This window comes from Convolutriloba macropyga, chromosome 2 (genome assembly GCF_964194025.1).
Source record: "Convolutriloba macropyga chromosome 2, txConMacr16.3, whole genome shotgun sequence".
Classification (NCBI taxonomy): domain Eukaryota; kingdom Metazoa; phylum Xenacoelomorpha; order Acoela; family Convolutidae; genus Convolutriloba; species Convolutriloba macropyga.
In genome coordinates, this window is record NC_134469.1 from 3,016,625 (window position 1) to 3,038,611 (window position 21,987).

The 21,987-nt window shown below is 32.8% G+C and overlaps 1 protein-coding gene across 4 annotated transcripts in view; it reads left to right on the forward strand.

The window, feature by feature from the left end:
• LOC142335065 (uncharacterized) overlaps nt 1–21,711 on the forward strand; it is a 48,941-nt gene extending 27,230 nt beyond the window's left edge. For 2 of the 4 annotated variants that reach the window (XM_075383398.1, XM_075383397.1), the window contains exon 3: nt 19,280–21,711. In XM_075383398.1, the coding sequence (XP_075239513.1) occupies nt 19,657–21,594 (1,938 nt within the window). In that variant the 5' untranslated portion in view covers nt 19,280–19,656 and the 3' untranslated portion in view covers nt 21,595–21,711. Of the gene's footprint in view, nt 1–2,086; nt 2,245–15,044; nt 15,206–19,056 lie in introns of those variants that run through there. The other 2 variants (XM_075383400.1, XM_075383399.1) reach the window with 2 other exon arrangements.
• The last annotated feature ends 276 nt before the right edge of the window (nt 21,712–21,987 follow it).

The window sequence follows — 21,987 nt, forward strand, 5'->3', positions numbered from 1 at the left end:
CAATAACCATATATGTTACAATTCTCTAGAAAATTTTAGTAAATGAACCCTTAACAAAGCTCGTAATTACTAAAAATGCAATAGGAACGAGTTTTTGGTTGATGTTTTGATTATATGAAGTGACTAAATGCTATACACAAATTATTTGCAAAATTCCGCACTAGTGGTATTTTCTAAAGGCCTACTCACAAGTATACCCATGAAATAACTCAAAAGCATACATAAGATTTAAATATATACAGATGGGGGTGCTTAATTTATTGGGGGCGCTAGTGAAAAAGATCCCAATTTGGAAAATTTTTTATTGTTCAAAGCATTTTTTTCTAGTTGAATTGACAAAAAGAGGAAAAATTTGTTACAATTTTTGTAAGTTCCACTGTTTTTCTCTTCTTTCTTCCAATGCTGGAAGTGTTTCTGAGATTATTATTGCTAACCTATAGTTATATGAGTATTTAGTTTTATCCTGAATGCGTGTTCGAATGCACTAGTTCGAAAATTGTGATAGCAATTCTATAACTTTTTAGGTTATTTTGGATTTTGGACGTTTTTCTTTTTTTTTCTTGTCATTTGACTTAAACTTAAGACTGCTATTTGTTGCTTTCACGCATTTGCCAATAGATGTTAGTTTTTGGAACACTAATTTTATTCGCGAAATGAATTGAATTGGCTTTTGAATTTTTCCGCATATGCTTTTTTAATAAAAAAGCTATCAAAAAACCGGAAGTAAGTGGGAAAGCGTTGTTTTATTGAACCGATCCAGAGAACGAAGAGAATAAAAACTAGTTTTTAAGCATATATTCATTTGAAACGGAGCGGGAAGCTTAATTGGAAAGAATTTTCTGTAAGTGAGCAAATATTTTCCTACGAGTATCTTCATTTTTTCTTTTTTTGAAGATTTTGTATTTCCCAATAGTTTTTTGTATACTATAACAATAATATATCGGTAATTTTTATAGCATTTTAAAGATTGTTGGTAACGGACGGAATTTTGCGCTTATTTTGGAGTTTTTCCAACTATATTTGTGGATATTTATGCTATTTTAGTGATATTTTTCACATTGCATTGTTTTATAGCATTTATTGTTATTTGAGCTGAAAAAAGACAACAGTATGCATTTGCTATTTCGATCTCAAAAACTTTTTTCCACTAAAAAGCAGTTTTTTCTATGTAATGTGACAAAGTTTTACAGTTTTTATCCATTTCTATTTTCTCGTCTTTTTTCCAATTTAGAAATATTTGGGAGCTTATTATAGCTTGCTTATTTTTGTGTTAGTTGTCTATATTTGAAAAGTAGTTAAGAATGTGCTTCTAAAAATTTGATATTTCTTCAAAAACTACTACATTATTTCTTTAACCCTTGGAAATATTAGGGAAAATGATTGGGGCAAAATTTATCAGCGAAAGAGTGGAGAACAGAGAAAAAAAATTCTGCTTTAATTTAAACAGTTGAGAGTTATGGGTTGCAAAAAAATTCAGGAAAAAAATAGTCATTATTTCAAGATGGACCTAAAGAGAAATGGTGCAATTGCTCACAATTTTTAAATTTTCAACAGTATTTTAGTAAGCTATTATCATATAAAGAGAATCATTTAAGCGACAATTGAGTACTTTATAGCAAGTGGAGTTTGAAAAACCGTCTCTAAGTGTTTAAATTAGTTTTCGCCTAATTTCCACAAAATGTCATTTGGAAATTTTCGCCTACTGGCTACTAAATACGGCTTCGCCTAATCGAGCGTTCGCCTAATATCCATATTCCAATCCCAATTGACCTACTAATAGATTAAATGAAAGGAAACGTCGTTTATAGTCTAATCTCAACTTTTAACAGATCTAAATTTGTAGCATTTATTCACTTCCGCAATTAACAGGAAGTTCTGCTAATCGACGCCCCAAAAAGGAAGGAATCGTGTGTAATTGAGTGAATAAATTGTGAAAATTGAAATCTTGACAGACATTTGTTCATTTATTTAAAGATTTAGTTTCTAATTGAGTTCCTTCAGAAGATTATTACTCGCTAATTAACATGTGTCATTTGAATGTCAACAATGATAACCAATGAGATTAATTGGGAAAATATTTAAAATTTATTAGTTTTGTCAAAAACAATTTTGTACTAAAAAACTTGCTTTTATTTGAAGCTTAAACCGCTGAAAAAAAACAGTAAAAACGTAATTTTAGAACTTTTTCCAAGAAATTGCATCGTAAAACAAACTTTAATTGCTTAGTCGAAACATTGGAAACAGGTATTTATTTTAGTTTTAGTTTCAATTTTAATGTTCATAAATGTCATTATAATGATTGGCCTTTTCTCTGCAGAAACTAGCACTACAAAATTTGATCTTTTCTGTTTTTATGCCCCCCCCCCCCCCCCCCCCGTTACAAATTATGTGTTGTCATGTTGCACGTTACTGTGTACGAGGGCGGAAAAGTTATACATCACTGAGTACGGCTGCAATTCTTTCAATTTTTCGGTTCTCTGTGAAAATTTCGAAAAGTGTTCCTCGGAAACTGGATGTTTTCCGCCACCCCCCCCCCCATCTTAAGGGGTGCATATTACCTGCAATCCCAGACGCACGTACAATATTTATACATAAAATTTATTAAGTAAAGGCACGAGCAGTATAACCCGGGTGCGCATAACGTAAAGTGTACGGGGGGGGGGGGGGACATCCCGGAAACTTTTGAGCATATATGTTCTTCTGGTATCTCATGGCGACAAATTTGCAAAGAAGAGTGAAAGCTCACTGTATACCTCTGCAAATTTACGCCCTCAAAAAATGGTGACAGATATCAGAAGAGATTTTATTGTGTTGTGTTATGTGCAACTTGTGAAAGATTAGCTGAAATTGAAAATTAAAAATTTGATGACGACATGGAGTTTCTGAAAACTCAGTTTTAGTTTTAATCAGCTTTTCAAATAAATGAAAAAAACTGGATTTTTCCGTTTGTGCCTCCAGTTACAGAGCACGTGTCATTACAAATTAAATCATTATGTAAAGACCTGGCTAGTGCAAATACTACGTACCCACTAACCCGGGGGAGGGCACAAACGGAAAAGATCAAAAATTTATATGTAATTAAATGACATTATAATTAATAAATTTGTTTCTGCGTAATCGCAGCGGAGCAGCATTAGGCTTTGAGTCTGCATTAACAGTAACCTGTTCTCAGCTGTCCTTTTTCTATTATTCCTCAGTTGTTTACAATCTCAGCTGTTCATTTAGTGAGCTTGAATGCTCTTTTTTGGTAACTATGGTCACTTTTTTTGGCGTCTGAAAATTTCACGTGGTACCATCATTGCAGCCAACATTAGTCAGGCTATTGTCAACCTGAAGCTATGGTTAAGTAAGAGCTCATCCTCACACAGACAGCTTCACGGAGGCAGGTGATCGAACTAACGATCATTGCCGTGTCAATCACGCACCATACCTCTCACACACCTTAACTCGTTTTTAGTTCAGATTAGCAAATTATAGAATCGATTTCAGTCGTTGACTTTTAACGGCCTTTTCAACAACCATCTGCAACAGTATCTCATGCAGCAATTCATTGTTGATTGTTAATTAATGGCATCCGAATGTGTAATTAAACAGTCTAATAAAATTGAAGAGCGGCTCAATTAAAATAATAACACTGTGAAATCACTTGGGTGAAGTGGTTGTCTTACTTGGTAAAACCAGCAGGCAAAAAGTTATGACCAGAAGAGAAACTTAAAAATTGAAAAATCTTACAAATGGAAAATGAATTTACGCAATTCTTATTTTCGGTAATAAAATTTTAAATGATTATAATTTTGATTTTTAAAGTAAAAAAATAGTAAACTAACTTCAGAACAAAGAGAAAAAACACCTGTTTGTTTAGTTTTACAAAATTTATTGTTAGAGCTACTTTTTTTTGTGTTTGTGAGACCACCAACAGACAATTTTGCTTCTTTGGGTGGTACTTTTTGAGCAGATAGTATTCGCACTTTCTATCCAGTAGCCTATGAACCTAAGAAATGAATCAGAAAAAATATTTAGTTGACTAATAATAAAATGTAGAGTTTTTTAATATGTTCATTGCTTCCTAATAAAAAATTTTCATCGAAACGACCTACAAAATACTTGCACAGTTCTGAAAGTTTTATTGCAATCATAATTTTAGTCGCCAACAACTTTAAAATAACGTTGCTTAATAATCCGACAAAATATCATTCTAAACTGGCCAAAAATTCAAACAGAATTGGCTGGTATATAGGATCCGAAAACTTTTAAAAATTTATTAATTAAAAAGTTAATTAAAGTTTCAAGTAATTAAAAAACTTGATTACTTGTTAAAGATATACGCTCTTCAATTCTCGGAGAAACGTCTAATAAAACAGTAAATTAGAGTGGGTTTTCATCCGAGCTACTTGCTCTCTCTTTTTTGCTTTCATTTTTTGTTACCCCTAATGTACATTAGGCTAGTAAGTTTTGCACATTTTAATATCGTTCCTCGAATCTTCACAAACCTTTTACAAATTCATTTTCACAATTCTGTTTGCTGAATTTTAGTTCATTCACTCAAAAAATTTACAATCTAATCGATCTAATATTTTCTAATCTGTTAATAACTAGTAGAGTGCTGTCATTATAGGCTTGCTTTCCTTTTTTTTCTCGATATTTTGTTGAGAATCGGGTGCCTGAAACTCCACTTCATTTTACGATTGCCATTGAAAACCCTAGTCAAAATTTGACGTTTCATAAAAGCAAAATAAAAACAATTTCTCCCTCACATCGCTTTTTACTCACACTTTTTAACACTCAACATTAATGGTTTTTTGAAGATATGTGATTGTGATATAAAAGGATTTGAAAAATAGGATCAAACGAATCTCAAACTCTGTTATTTCTCATTATCGATTTATTTCCAATCAACAAACGTTTCCTGCTGGCGTTTAAAATGTATCAAATTGGACGAAATTGAAAATTATCGAAAATGATCGAAGAGTATTATCTTACTTTCGATTATGCTGGTTGGCAACCATTACAACACGAGAAGAATTCAACAAAATTATCAATCATATAATAATGTGGTGAATCATGTTTTTTTTAATTTGTTTATTTAATTAACCAAAAATTTTGTGCTATTTAATTTTTACAACTTTGTAGGGTCTTACCAGGGTCTTACCAGGTATTTTTTTAACAGGGTCTTACCAGGGTGAAAAAATAGGGATGAAATGATAGGGGTTTAAATAAATAGGCATGAAAAAGTAGGACACTGTCTTACCATGTCATGGTTAATATTCATTTGTTATCTTGAAGCTAACCTAGAAAGAACCTACCAAGACATGATGGTAAAACATACCACTTTATTACAACTAAATAGCACAAGATTCACAAAAAAGATTAGAGTTTTGACAAAATGTCATTTCTTGGTACCGGTGCAAAGATCTCGCAAGTGTGAATATCTTATGATATTTTCTTGTCATTTATCATTGTGAGAACTTGGCAAAATTAACAAATTTTAGCATATCTTAGTATGGCGTACTTCGCATGTAATATTGTCAGTTTGCAAGTTCATTTTTTTGTCCTGTTTTTCAGGTACATCTTTTTTCGACGGACTTTCAAGAGTTATGCATTGATTTTTAAAATTACCATTAAATCATTTTTTCAAAAAAGCTCATTCCCTTTCACTGGTATTTGTTAGGCGTTCATTTTTCCATGAAACAAGATAAACAGTATATATTTCCTATTTTAGCTTCGACCCCACTTTTAGTGGGGGGGGGGGGGTAGAAACTATATACTCAAATGGGTTTTTTGTTCAGTCAAATTAGACCGATCGATATATTCATCGTGGAGAGTTTTCATTGGTATCACTGACAAGCTCGTCCAGAGCAGAATTTAGAATTAAAAGGATTTGGTCAAATTCGGAAATTTTCAAGGATTTATTGAGGCATAAAATTTCGTGAACATTTCAATAACTTCCGTTGTTTCTGTTGAAATTTTGTGGATTTTTACTGAAAATTTTCATCAATTTTGCTAAAAGTGAGAAAAAATTGTTAAAAATAATGTTGCACTTTGTTTGAATTTGACGTAAGTCTAGACTTAAAAACTGCTAAACAACTTTAAAAACTCGCAATCTGTAAAAACTACGAAGAGAATTTTATCCGCTTCCTATTTCTCTGAGGGTTTTCTAGAAAAAAAATGTTTGCGGTTTTTTACTTTTTGCCTTTTGTTTTTGAGTTTTTTTTTGTCAAAATATTCAGATCCATAAAATTAGGAAAAATAGGGTTTTTAGACAAACAAGGGCAGCATTGGCATGGTTGGCTTTGGGCTAATTGAGGATTCTTACAAAACAAATATTATTCAGATTGCTTTTGGGCGCAGTCCTTTGTGAAAGTATGTTTGATTTTTTTTGTTTTCTTATGTTAATTACGGACCAGATTGTTTCAAATCATTTTCTTGCCAATTAGGGGACACAAGTAGCACATTTTACCATTTCAGTGAAATCTCATGTTTCCATGGCTTTAACACAACAGAGCTTCTGTAAAAAAATGTTGGTGAAATTGTCCGAGTTCCGTCTGTATTAATGGGTATTTTATAGTCTAATGACTTAGTCTCTTCCATTATGGGTCTATATCGCTAGATATATATATATATATATATATATATATATATATACATATACATACATATATATATATATATATATATATATATAGAGAGAGAGAGAGAGAGAGAGAGAGAGTTATAGCGTAATCTATCTCGTATGTTTCAGTTGAAATCTTAAGGCTGCTCTAATAATTAAAAAAAATTTTGTTGAAAAAAAGGATTTTGGTTGAAATTTTTCTCTTTTATATCTTCTTTTTGTTAATCAACCTATGGTTCAGTGTCGGCAGATACAAGTCTTATTACGTTTGCTTTGACCTCTATGTTAGTCAAAATTTCGGATTTTTCGCATGGTTTTTTGATTTTGATATCATAATTTTTTTAAGCTTTATCTTCAGTTTTAAGATCTTGGAAGAGTTTTGTGGTTTACACTTTTGTGTTCTCAAATTAATCGCATTGCTAATAGGTCTTGTGTTCCATTAACTAGTGCAAAAATCTCAATGAAAAATTGGTAAAATTGTATGAACAGATTACGGATTAACTTTTCACACTGATTCGACACCCTTTTCTCGCAAAATTATTGGAATCTTTTTTTTGTAGTTCTTTTTCAATTTTTGTGTAAACGAATGCCATAATCTCTCTGTTGTCAAATCAAAATGGCCTCCTTTGGTTGTAACGATTGAACTATTTAAATATCTCAGTCTACTTCTAATGCTTTTCACGACTGATATTAGTTGTTTTCTAAGAATTTGAACATAACCTATAAACCTACCATTCTCACTCTCTTTTTGTCTTTTTATTACCTATTTTTATTAGCGAAAGTTTATGTCTAACATTATTTGTTTCTAAAAGAAGCGCATTTGTATATGTTTAAAAATTGTAGTGAAAAATTATAGCCCTAACAGGTTCGATATTGTTTTCTCGGAATAATTAAATGAGATTTTCATTTTTCTCAGTACTTGCCTCACTTTTGTAAACTTATGACGTATTATGAATACTTACATAGGTATTAAAATCGTCCTATGGGGGTTTAAGGGAAAATATTGGACGAAATCAATTGATTGCTGATGGTTTTCATGACTAAAATATAATTGTTTTCATTAATTTAATTCTCTTTTTGTACGCTTGGCCCTTTTGTTCTTTTTGTCTAATTGTTAAGTTGTGTCCTCCATGACATGTAATATAATACATTGTTGGTTTTGAAAAAAGCGCAATTGAAACTATCCATCACGGTTCCGAATTTGTTTTCTCGGAAAATTTAATTAATTTGCTGATTTTTCTTGCTGTAGTTGTTGTTTTTTTGTCTTACAACGTATTTTGGTTATTTACAGACCTCAAAGACTTCCTTTGCTATGGACGTTTAAATGAGGATATTTGACGATTTAAGTTGGTATCTGACTGTTTTCATGAGTTTAGAATATATAGTTTTCAAAAAGCTATTTTTGGTAACTTTGTTCCTTTTGGTTCTTTTTGCTTAATTGTTATCTCACCAAGGAAGTGACATATCACATTGTTGGTGTCGGAAAGGCACAATTGAGCCTTTCTAATGTTTTCAGTGAGAAGAATATGCTCTACACGGCTTCGAAACTGTTTCCTCGAAAAAAATTTAATTAAAATGTTTATTTTTTTGCTGTATTTGTCGTTTTTGTAGTCGATGACATATTAAGGATAATTACAGTCCTTATTGCCTTTTTTGAGGTTTAAATGAAGGATTTCAATTATCTCAGTTAATAGCAAAAGGTTTTTCCTGGCTTCGAAAGCAATTCTTTTTTAAAAAAAAATTGAAGCTTTTTTATTAACTTGCCCATTTTTTTGTAATTGTTACCTAGTGTTAGTTAAGGGCAGATTATTGATCTCGTCTAAAAAAGTACAAGTTTCTTGTTTATTTTATCAGAACCTTTTTGGACTTTGATAAAAGGTTTTTTATAAAATGCATATAGTTTTGGCAGTAATTAATGCTTGTTGTTTATGTTTGATTTTGTCGTAGTCTTTTTTTTAATGGCAGGTCCCGTAGGCCCTCTAATAGTTAAATTATTGTATTCATTTAGTGGTTTGAGTTTAACGCATTTTTTTTATTCGGACACCAATTATTTTTTTGGAACAATATGGGAATTTTTGAGTTTTATCCATCTGTTCCTCATTTGGTAGACAATTGAGCTTAAATTGCCGATGAACGGGGTCGCAACTTCATGTGCGAACGCACATCATCGAGCATTCATTTTGTTCACAATTCTAGTTTATTAATTTGAAGTTTGTGTCGTCCTGTGAAATTCCTTCCCCCTTTTTTGTCTGATTCCAGCTTTGTTTGTCTGTTTATGTTTGTGATATCTTTTCAATTTGAAGGCCAGACAAAGTGTAACCGCAAAACGGATTTATATTTATGAGTCTGATTAAAACTGACGTCACTGCAAATCTGTCTCTATTTTTTTAGGGTACAGTTTGTTTATAAAACATCTCATGTTTTTTTTTCATTCAAAGAAGAAAATTATATGAAATCATTTTAATTTGAAGTTTTATTTCTGCATTGCTGGCTTAAAATAACAAAACATTTGCAGGAGAAAAGTGTGGTTAAAATTAATAGTTATTGCCGCTCGCATTATTTGAGAATTATGAAAAAAATACCCAATTTTGAAATGCACTGTGATTCTGCAAAAAATTATTCTGTAAACAGAGCTAACAACTTAGCGTTCTGTTTTTGATTTCTTTGAGACGTCACTAGAAAATTGCGTTGAGACGTCACTAGATGATAAAAATCATTAAAAATCCAAATTTCTTTATGATTTCGGCCAGTTCCAAAACTCCCCGAAATTAGCGAAAAGTTCTGAAAAATTGCTGTCCGTTCTCTTTTAAGAACTGACACAAATGTTTACGAAACAATGAAACAATTGTAATAAAAAAAGCATATGGAAAAAATAACTAAAAGATCTTCTTTCATTTGGTGATATCGAACTATAGCATAAAACTGCCTTGCTTTAGTGCCAGAATAAATGTGGCGTCTCTCAGCGTTTCCATTGTTTCTTATTTTGCTTCAGAGGCAATCCCGATTGAAAGTAGCAAACTAATTGCACGTGTTTAGTAATTTTGTTTTTTAATTGTGTTTGGTAAATTTTATGCAAAAAACTGTTTTTAAAACCACTGAGCTCAAAAGTATTTTATTAAAAATCAACAAAGGTCATTTGAAAATCTTGGCCTATCTATATCATCACACTTTTAAAATTGTGCAAGTTAAGCTTTTAATAAAAATTTTGCGGAAAAGTTACATTTTTGCGGTGAAATTGATAAACATTTGCTTTTAACCTTCTGTCCGTGATCAGAAAATTTCTCAAAGATGTTAAATATATTTGAGTGGACTGTGTTAAAGCTGAAAAGAAGCATCTTCACCACCCGTTACTGAAAAAATTTCTTAGTTATTTTGCACAATTGAACTAATTCGAGTTACAACCCGAGTGATGAGTGAATTGAAAACTTGCAAGAATCTTGCAAGCTGATTCAAAACTTTGCAAGATTCTTGCAAGAAACTTGCAAGATGTCAATCCGGCTTAAAAATAAATCAGGGCACTATTATTTTAGAAAGCACCTTTAAAGCAAAGTTTTGTACAATAAACAAATCACAAAGGTGAAAGGAATCTTGCAAGTTTTTCAGTTCTGGAAAAACTTTCTGAGTACTGTTGGAAACCAAAACTGACTGAAAACCAATTGAATTGATTTTTACAAGAATTTGAATTAGCATAACTGATTCTTGTTGATTTTTTGCCGAAATACTTTTCGAATGTGGAGTCTTGCAAAAATCTTGCATGTTTCTTGCAAGATTTCGTATTCAAATACGATTTTCCGACAAACAACAAGAAACTGACCCCTTCATGCAGCGCGATAACCCCCGCCCTTGTTCATGACCCCTTCGCGCATTAGTCTCAGCTATTTATGGTCATCAGAGAAAGCTAAAAAAGGCTCTTGCAAAAGCTAAGACAAGTTTACTGCATCCTTTCTCCGTTGCCCCCCCCTTCCCCATCATTTGAATCGAAAAGCTAGCAAAATTTTTGCAAGCTTTTCTATTCATCTTGCAAGTAATCTTTCAAGATGAATTGAAAAGCTTGCGAGAATCTTGTAAATGAATCAATAAGCTTGCAAGATTCTTGCAAGTGAATCGAAAAACCGGTATGCATTCAATTGCAAGATTGCCATGCAAGATTCTTGCAAGTTTTTTTCATCGACTACTAGGGAGGTTTCTGAAATGATGTTTTTCTTAAGTGTAAGAAGAAAAAAACTCGTGGATATATCACGAACATCTAATTGGATGTAAAAATTGTCATTTATAGACGGTAGCAATGTCGGGTAAAAAAGATAACAGGAATTCAAAGTGATTAAATTGAAGACAAAGGTTTAATTAAGAGATTTTAATTTAAATGTTAGGTTGATATTCCCCAGAAGGCTATATTTCTTATGTTTAGTCGTTACCGATCACTGTCCAAGGAAAAAAGTTCCAAGTTCAGAAAGGAGTCAAGTATATTTTTCTATTGTTCTTCATAACTTTTGAATTTTTTTATATTAGCCCATTGGTCGTATTTTAAAGGAACTTAGAGCAATAGTTCTCAAAGGGTTTTTTGTTGCAGAAAATTCGAAATTTGTCTATATTTGCATCAGCACCCCGAATCTATTATCCAAAGAGGCTCTAAGTTTGCACTGCAATAAATTTAAACCAAAAAATAAGGGATAACTTCAATTTCTCTGTATAACAAGATTTGAGCTCAAATATTAAATACTTAGCTATCATTAACTTAGAATATTCCGTTATCAGTAACGATGTGATCGAAACATTTTTTTTAAAGTTTTGTGCTGATAGCTGACACCAACCCAATTTGTACTTCCCATTTGTGGTCTCTAAAATAAACAAAACAGAAAAGAGAGTTCTTTCTTCTAAAACACCTCCAAAACAGACAAATTGAATTTTTAGTTTCATATTATTTACTTCTACAAAAAAATATAAAAATGTTTCTATCGTCTAAATTCGGTTCTGCGGAAACGTTCCTATTGTCTAAAATCTATCTTCTGCCATTTGACTGGAACAATGATACAGATTTTCAGTAGTTCGTTTTTAAAGATTCTAGTGTTCACTTCACTTTGTTTTCAGAATTCGTTCAACAATTGCTGGTGTTCACATTATTAGACGAAATTAGACATTAGGAAAAAGCATTTTTTGGAAACAGTCGTTCTAAATCATTAGTTAATATTGTTTCTCCCTCTCCATGTCCGCTGTTGACATACAATCTATCTGACTTTGTAGCGAAGATTTTAAAAATTTTTTCTTTGTCCAGAATACAAATTGTTAAAACGTTATATCAAATGATTAAAACTAAAAGTTTAGAAAACGAAGTAAAATCATATATTTAACGAGAATTACAACTAGTTTATAAATGTTAATTGGAACGTAAAAGGAACAGTATAGCAGAATCTTTTAAAAAAAGTTTTTAAAAAGGTCTTTTAAAAGCACCGTCAAAAAAATCTTTAAAAACTGAGTGAAGGTGTCATATTGTTCTGAGCGAAAATTTGGAAACACCGTTTTTTCCTGCATCGTGAAGAGAAATGTTTATTTTCAATAACACGTGTGAACAAAATAATGCGTTTTTGAGGCTTTTAGAACTTCAGTATCATCTGTGTTGTCATTTGCGAACAAAGAAAAGTTTTCGTGGATGCAAAAAAGATTTGATATGTTCAGCTTTAGAAGAGTCGGTCTGTTCAGTACTTATACGTAAAGAAATGTCGATATGTTTGGTTATAGACGTAAGATGTTGTAAGTGTGCTCGCTTCCGCATTCAGGACCTCAAACGTGCAAGATTATCGATCCAAAAAGTTGTGCTGCAGAAAAATTTCAACCAGAGTTTATTTTAATTTTGCCTGGCCAACCAGTTATCCAAGTGCAGTTTTAAAAACTAAAATTGTATGCAAGTGCTGGATTTTTTTAATAATTCTCGAAAATAATTTCCTTAAGAAAATTAACATCCGTAATTACATTTTCGTTTTAATCTTTTTCTGTCATTTGAATATCTCGAAATTGATCTCTTCTGCAATTTTATTAAAAATCAACAAAGGTCATTTGAAAATCTTGGCCTATCTATATCATCACAATTTTAAAATTGTGCAAGTTAAGCTTTTAATAAAAATTTTGCGGAAAAGTTACATTTTTGCGGTGAAATTGATAAACATTTGCTTTTAACCTTCTGTCCGTGATCAGAAAATTTCTCAAAGATGTTAAATATATTTGAGTGGACTGTGTTAAAGCTGAAAAGAAGCATCTTCACCACCCGTTACTGAAAAAATTTCTTAGTTATTTTGCACAATTGAACTAATTCGAGTTACAACCCGAGTGATGAGTGAATTGAAAACTTGCAAGAATCTTGCAAGCTGATTCAAAACTTTGCAAGATTCTTGCAAGAAACTTGCAAGATGTCAATCCGGCTTAAAAATAAATCAGGGCACTATTATTTTAGAAAGCACCTTTGAAGCAAAGTTTTGTACAATAAACAAATCACAAAGGTGAAAACGATGGAAAAATTTTTAGTCCTGACTCAAAATCTTGCAGGAATCTTGCAAGTTTTTCAGTTCTGGAAAAACTTTCTGAGTACTGTTGGAAACCAAAACTGACTGAAAACCAAATGAATTGCTTTTTACAAGAATTTGAATTAGCATAACTGATTCTTGTTGATTTTTTGCCGAAATACTTTTCGAATGTGGAGTCTTGCAAAAATCTTGCATGTTTCTTGCAAGATTTCGTATTCAAATACGATTTTCCGACAAACAACAAGAAACTGATCCCTTCATGCAGCGCGATAACCCCCGCCCTTGTTCATGACCCCTTCGCGCATTAGTCTCAGCTATTTATGGTCATCAGAGAAAGCTAAAAAAGGCTCTTGCAAAAGCTAAGACAAGTTTACTGCATCCTTTCTCCGTTGCCCCCCCTTCCCCATCATTTGAATCGAAAAGCTAGCAAAATTTTTGCAAGCTTTTCTATTCATCTTGCAAGTAATCTTGCAAGATGAATTGAAAAGCTTGCGAGAATCTTGTAAATGAATCAATAAGCTTGCAAGCTTCTTGCAAGTGAATCGAAAAACCGGTATGCATTCACTTGCAAGATTGCCATGCAAGATTCTTGCAAGTTTTTTTCATCGACTACTAGGGAGGTTTCTGAAATGATGTTTTTCTTAAGTGTAAGAAGAAAAAAACTCGTGGATATATCACGAACATCTAATTGGATGTAAAAATTGTCATTTATAGACGGTAGCAATGTCGGGTAAAAAAGATAACAGGAATTCAAAGTGATTAAATTGAAGAGAAAGGTTTAATTAAGAGATTTTAATTTAAATGTTAGGTTGATATTCCCCAGAAGGCTATATTTTTTTATGTTTAGTCGTTACCGATCACTGTCCAAGTAAAAAAGTTCCAAGTTCAGAAAGGAGTCAAGTATATTTTTCTATTGTTCTTCATAACTTTTGAATTTTTTTATATTAGCCCATTGGTCGTATTTTAAAGGAACTTAGAGCAATAGTTCTCAAAGGGTTTTTTGTTGCAGAAAATTCGAAATTTGTCTATATTTGCATCAGCACCCCGAATCTATTATCCAAAGAGGCTCTAAGTTTGCACTGCAATAAATTTAAACCAAAAAATAAGGGATAACTTCAATTTCTCTGTATAACAAGATTTGAGCTCAAATGTTAAAAACTTAGTTATGATTAACTTAGAATATTCCGTTATCAGTAACGATGTGCCAGAAATATTTTTTATAAGTTTTGTGCTGATAGTTGACACCAACCCAATATGTTACTTCCCATCTGTGGTCTCTAAAAGAAACAAAGACTTTTTCTTCTAAAACACCTCCAAAACGGCCAAATTGAGTTTTAAGTTTAATATTATTTGCTTCAACGAAAAAAAATCATGCAGAAACTTTTCTATCATCTAAATTCGGTTCTGCGGAAACCTTCTTATCGTCTAAATTCTATCATCTGCCATTTGACTGGAACAATGATGCAGATTTTCAGTAGTTCGTTTTTAAAGATTCTAGTGTTCACTTCGCTTTGGCTGATGAAAAATAAATCATTTTTTGGATCTTTTCCGTTTGTGCCCCCCACTACGTTATGCGCCCCCCAGTTGCAGAGCACTTGCCATTACATAGTAAATCACTATGTACAAATATGGCACGTGCGTCTGGCGGGGGGGGGGGGGTGGTGGCGGTGCAAATAATATGCTCCCACTATGCTGGGGGGGGACAAACAGAAAAGATCCCATTTTTTAACAGTTTTAGGCTACTTGGGACAATAATTGGAAAGAACACACCACCAACCAATTAGATAGTGTGAAGTGTCTAATTGATTAAAGTATCTTGTGCACTTCTGTGGGTGGTGGTGGTGGGGGGGGGGGGGTGAGGTGAGGAATGGGGTAAGTGAAAAAGTGAAATTTGATTAACTCAAATCACATTTCCGTAACGAGCTGTTCAGTCCTTTGATCACACCATCACCACCGCCATAATCTTACATCTCTCCTTCATCCAATCACCTTTCATTCACCTTTCTTTGATTACCACAAACGGGTTCCAACACCATCAACACTTCTTTCAATTCATTCATCGCCCAGAATTTTGCCCTAAGTTTGACCCTTAGATTTAAAAGACTCCAAATTCTGGTGCTCTTGTTTTGTCGGCGAAATTTAATTTCATTAATTGTAGCCTTCGGGTACACCGTTCCTTCACTTTGCGAGTTCTTAAACAGGCCAGGAAATTATTTTGGGGAATGTTTTTTCATAGTGTTTGCAATTTTTGTGATCTTGTGCAACTTACACTCGACATGCTAAAATTATGCGCTGTAAATTTCAGTGTTTAACGTGCACTTTCTAACGTTAGTTCTCTCTATTTCCATATATGGGGACTATTAGTAACTATAAAAAAACAATAACTTAACTTTTTGGCTTTAATCAGACTTCGATTTTAATTAAATCGCTCTATTTTTTAATTTATATCCCTAATTTGACGTTAATTTGATCTGTAATTATTTTAATTTCGTTTCATTTAAATCACTCTATTTTCCATCTGTATTCGAATTTGGCCATTTACAATTAGTTGAAATATTCTTTTGGCTTTTTAGAGTACTTCTGCCCAAAATAAGAAACTGAAGAATGCTGATTGGCTTCACCTTGACCTTTTCTGGACTTCTTGGCTTTAACTAGCAGCAGCGGTTAAAAATATTGTCAATCAAAAAGATAACTTGGAAGGTTGATTTCAAACAGCCGCAAACTCCCAGCAACATTTATCTTCAGTTTTTCTTTGCATTCAAAGTCACTTTTAACTTAGTTCGGAAAAAATTCCTATTAATCGAAAAATTTCTATTGAACGAAATCGAATCAAAAGCATTTACTGTTAAACAAATCAATATTTCTGCGGATGCAATATGTTAAACTCTCTAGAGTTTAAGTAAACGACAGATGATTTAATTAAATTAATTTTTCTTCTGCTTTTGTAATTTCAATCGAAATAAGAACTAGACAAATTTAAAAAACGAAGTAAGCAGCATAAACAATTGAATGACTAATGGTTTTTGCTGGAAAATTTATTCACATCAGTCTAAAAACAAATATAGTTTCACAACAGTTATGAAAATTATCAATACCTACAAAAATCACAGCTGACAAAAAGATTTTTAATCAAGTCGGCGGAAAAAGGACTTATAATAAAGAAAGTGGTTTTGAATAGATTTGTAAAGAATCTTCCGTTCCTTAAAATTGTTCGACATGATCTAAGAATCTAAATATCCATTAGTGAAAACTTCGTCGATAATTGTGAAAGATATTTAGAAAATAACTAAAAAACTACAGGAACAGCATCAAACAAAGCTCAGAAAACAGAACAAAACTTTTTTGACCGTTAATTTTCAGCTTTTCAAGTTAATAAGGTTTTCCATCAGATTTTAATGTTATTGCTCGATAATGTTTAATTACAGAATTACTAAATTTTGTTTCTTGAAAAAACCAAAAACAAAAAAACATTTTACATTTTTTCGAAAATGTGTCATGCTTTCAGATAATTTGTTTTTTTTACCTCTTTATAGACACCACAAAAAAAATTAGTTTAAACTTGTATGAGAACTCTTTGAAATCATCAGCTCAGTTTGAAAACTTCTTCAAATATCAATTTTGAGAAAAACATGGTCTAATCTTCGACTGATTTGAAAAAAGCTACAAGCAGCTCAATGAAAGGAAACTTCAATTATCACGCTAAGAATCATGATTTTCCGAATGGAAGTTGAGATGCATCATCAAAATCATGTTAGGCAAAGTTGTCAGGGTACCTAGTGAAAAATTGTGATAAGATTTTTTTAAGTCAGCTAATTTCTTTAAACAGACAATAGAATCTTGCAAGTTTGCGCATATCTTAAACCCAATCTATCTCAACAAGATCCAATTAAATGTTTTACGGTTCTTTTCACGTAGAAATTCATTGATAGTACTATTTGGACTAAATTTTAAAGATCAGCCATATTTGAAAAAAATAGAATAAAAAGTTTTAGTCCGAAAATTGAAGGTTTTTTACGTCTAGATTAAAATGAAAATCATGGCTTTTGCTATTGAAAAATACACAAAAGTACTTACAATTGTGTTTGTTTTACTTCATTAAACAATGATGAACAGAAAAAATAAATCAACAAAAAATAGACCTATCGGGCTGGAACGTTGGGAAGATTAGGAGAAGTTAAAATACAAAGAACCCAGCCGCGGGCTTCTGTTAGAGAAGGGAAATTAAAAAGTTAGTTTGTGACCAATCTTTTGCTATCATCAGCTAACTTCTAGTGTTAATTTTTACTTAGAAAACTTTGATAGAAAAAAAGAATTGAATTACAGAAAATACTGGATCAACCCTTCTTAATGTTTAATATTATAATTGCAGTCTCTCAAGAAAACAATCATGTTCTGCTGTTGAGTCACTCTTTAAACTTTTTTAGGTTATTTTGACGGAGACTGTTTTGTCTAATTTGTGGGACTCTTTCGTCTGGGACTATTTTGTCTGGGTCTAGTTTGCAATTTAGGACTATTTTGTTTGGGATTCTGTTGTCTAGGACTGTTTTGTCTGGACACGGAAACAATACACTATTAAGTTATTAAATGTGTCTTAGTAGGTTATTGAATTATTAACATGACAGTTTTGAATCAGAAACTGGATGGAAAATGTCTTAATTTCTGATTAATAAATTATTCGCTGTACGTCACCAAGTCAATTTCAACAGAATTGTGAGAAAAGTTTGACAGTTGATAATCAAACATTATCCTTTTCCTATGCTTGGCTGCCTTCTTTTCGAGATATTTTTGAAATCATGGATTCACTAAGCAAATAAGATTCAAAAATTTATGGAAATTTACAGTATTGATTTTGAATGGAAGTCACATGAATTAATCTAAGCACATTGCTTTATTTTTTTCATTCAAAAGCAAAACGAGAGAGAGAAATAAAAAATAGTGTAGTAATAAATATATGCTTCCAAAAAGATGAGCAAGAATTGATTTGTATCAAATTTTGCTCTTGGAATTTTAAGTAAGAAATAGGAAAAATCAATTATTATACCATCCTTCATAAATTGACTTTTGTTGCTCTTAAATGTCTAGCCGACGTCTCTTTTGGCAGATTTATGACACCAAAACTCATATTTTTGGTCAGTTTTATATTAAAGATTTAAGCACTTGAAATATGAATTGAAATTGACAGAGACGATTTTGGATTTAAAACCGTTCAATAAAAGTGGAAAGAGAATGTGTTTGTATTCGAGGTTTTTGACCAATTTTCTTCTCTTTTTTAAACTATTCACGCCTGAACTTCGACTATTTTCGTATATTTTCCAAGGATCTTTTCCGTTATTGCCCCCCCCCCAAAAAAAAATTATGTTTTTCGTTGTTATTGATTTTATACATTTTTTATTGGGGGGGGGGGGGGGGGGGGTAACGGAAAAGCTACCTTACCTAACTTACCATTTTTCCAAAATTAATAAGCAAACTAGTAAGTTTGAATTTATGAAATTGAATTTGCTATGATCATAATACTGTCCGGGGTAAAAACATAATGGCGACATTAATATTCAGCGCTGAGAATATCTCGAAAGTTCACTAATTTTACTAAAAATGTTTCATTTTCCCCTTGTAGATGAGGCGATCTGTAATAGGACATGTCAACTGCAATATCAAGTTTTATTTTGATTGAAAAACATATCAGAGTCTGAATCAAAAATGTTTCAGGCTATGATCAGAGCCTGAATCAGTGTCCGATTCATAGAATATCTGAACCAAATCTGACATGAACGGACTCTGAATCAGTACTGATTAGTTTCTGAAAAACATACTGATTCAGTACTGAATTGCTCTGAAAGTTAGGTACAGGTAGTCCCACCTCTTAATAGTTAATAGCAACTATTCTCAGGGGAAAAATTCGCGTTATTCTTTATTGAAAAATTTTTTTTACAGGAGCAAAAATAGTTCACTCCCATTTATGTTTAGTGATTATTCGTCCAATTGATACCGACTTGAATTGAATATTTAGAGTAGCTTGAAGTTATTCCTCTCTTTATAGGGAGATATTTCTTCCAACATATCAAACAAATGTCTTCAGGTTGTTCCCTATTTTCCTATTTTCCCCCTTTTCTCTATTTCGAAAAATCAATCCTATATTTTGTGACCTTTATTTCAGAGAGCAGCTCAGCAACCGCACAAAATGAACGACTAACTTCATAGCTACTTCATTAACGAACAAAATTTGACTTTACAGCAAAGATAAAAACGAGTTTACGTCAAAGCAAAAAAAATTTGATATAATCAGTTAGTAAATCAATAATATCACAGCGAATTATAACTTCAAAAAACTGCCAATTTTTACATCTTATGAAATAAAAGCGAACCATAACAGAAGAAATAAACAAATTATTTACTCCGCCGTTTTAAGTTATCACAATCTTCCTTCTGAAGTTTATAACAGCGAGTTATAAAAGTGGAACTACGATTCAAAATACAAAAGTTAAGGTCGATTTTGTTCAGAAAATTTTGACATAATTGAAAGTTCGTCAAACCATGAAGCTACTGAAAAACAATAAAATGACTTACAAAAAATTGGAGAGAAGTTTGCATAGTCGGCAATATTTGCATATTTTAGCGTCAATTTTCTCTATTTCCGTTTTGTTGACAGTAGCTTTGATATTGACGTTTTTTCCCGAAAATTTGCAACAACTTGTGAAGCAATTTTCAACAAATTGGCGACGATCGCTAGGAAATAGCGAAGCTCGAAGCAACTTTTACGAACGGGTTTCACGAGCTGAGACTGATCCGAAAAAATGCTCAAAATTATTACGACAACTCGGCTCCGAAACCGACAGTGAAAAATTATCCTTTTATGGAAACACGAACTACTGCAAACGTCTGGAATTTCTATTGGACAATTGTGTATCAAGTGACCAATCACATCGCAACTTATTCAACCAATCAGATTTGTTTTCCGCAGCTCTCAGCCAATCAAAACAGCCACAGAGTGCTAACCTGTTGTTCATTACTTTCGACGGTTTAGACATCACTCAAGCTAACTTTAAGGAAACTTTTACTAGTAAATTACTTTCCTATTTCACTTCAGCAGTTCAGAAACAGAATTTATTTAATAAAACTATTTCACACACACCCGCCTACTCTTGTCAAGCTCTCATATCTGCGATAAATTTGGAAACCGACCAATCAAAATTAGTCGTTTACGGGCCGAAATCGTTCGGAATTCATCGCGTTTTATCAACAAAACGACCAAATTTTTACGTATTTTGGTTAAAACATCCTTTTATTATCGTTTATCAGAATTACCTAGACATGTACCGGGCACTATCGTTGGGAATAAATGAGTTTGGAGATGGAAGAAGTAATAAAAGTTCGGAAAAGGTGGACGCAATTGGAAGTGATTCTGAGCAGGGAGGGTTTTCCCCACCGGCTGGGGTCGGCAGCAATAATAGCCCGGTTGGAGATGCCTTGAAAATGTCGATAATTACGTCAAGGGGGAGTTTTAATGACTTCTTGCTGCTAATTAAAAGAGATCAAGTCTGTACGTTCAACAATCCCAACGTCAGATCCATGATTAATTGGAATTTCAGCCGGGAAAAGCCGACCTCAAATTCCCAAGTTGGGACCAAATTACGGCCACCAGTGTCAGGGGTGCTGGGAAATTCCACCCCCAGTGAAAAAATTAGTTATACTTGGAACTACGGCAGTGCCCCCATAGAAAATAAAACTGGTAGTGGGGGTATTATGTTCAGAGCCAACTTCAGCAGCAATTTTAGCAGAAGTTTGAACGCTTATTTTCACAACAAAAGTGGCCAAAATAACACAGAGGGCGAATTGGGCAAAAGTACATGCTGCGAATATGATTATCAAACTAACGGCGGTCACAGTCATTATGGTAATGAAAAACGAGCAAATTTAAATTCATTCACCAATAGCGAAAAGAACTATGACAAAATTTGCCCGCCCGGGAAAAAAATTGGGATTGATAGAACCCATTACAAAACTGCAGTGGAAAACTTTGAAAAGTATGTGGCATTTTTGGGAAGTTCTGAAAATGATGAATTGCATTTAAAATCCACTCATCTTTTGTGCGCAATTTTGAACTTAAACCCTAATTGCTTCGGAGCGAGCCGGCACTTACGATCTACCTTTGCGGGCGCGTCAAGTGCCACATTCCCTGATAAAAACTCTGGAAGCAAAATTAATCTCGACTCAAAAATGGAAACGGACTCCAAATCAGAGCCAAATAGTCACGTTGAGGAGTTTTTGACTACATTATCAGCAGAAAGTATCGAATTTTTAACAGAAATGAATAGATGGGATTTGGAATTTTTTGATTACGCTCAGACAAAGTTGCGGGATCAATTTCACAGTCCATTAGCGAACGGCGGACTTTCGCCAATTTTGGGACATAAATTTATAATGGCTTCTAACCAGGAACTTCAATTACAGCAAACTTCAAGGCCAAATTAGAGAGTTTTCTAGACCGTCAGTAATTTGTGCTGCTATTTTTGTATTCACTAAATTTTAAGTAATCTCGTTAGAAATGACCCCACCCCTCCCAACTACGCTACCCTACATACACCTCCCTCCCGCCAGACCAAATAATTCATTAAAACTTTTAAAATTTAAAGAAAAACTTGATGTTATCTCTACTGTTTAATGAGCACTGGGAAGGACGGGGGGGGGGGGGGGGTTGTCATTCTGGATCGACTACGTTGGGTCATTTTTGTGGCCGTACTTCGAATCATAAACCCTCGGGTTTTCGGCTCAAAAAATAAAAATGGATATAAAGACTAGTTTGATATTTGGATCTGAGGGTTCTAAATTCGCAACAGATTATACAATGACAGTTTAAATAGATTT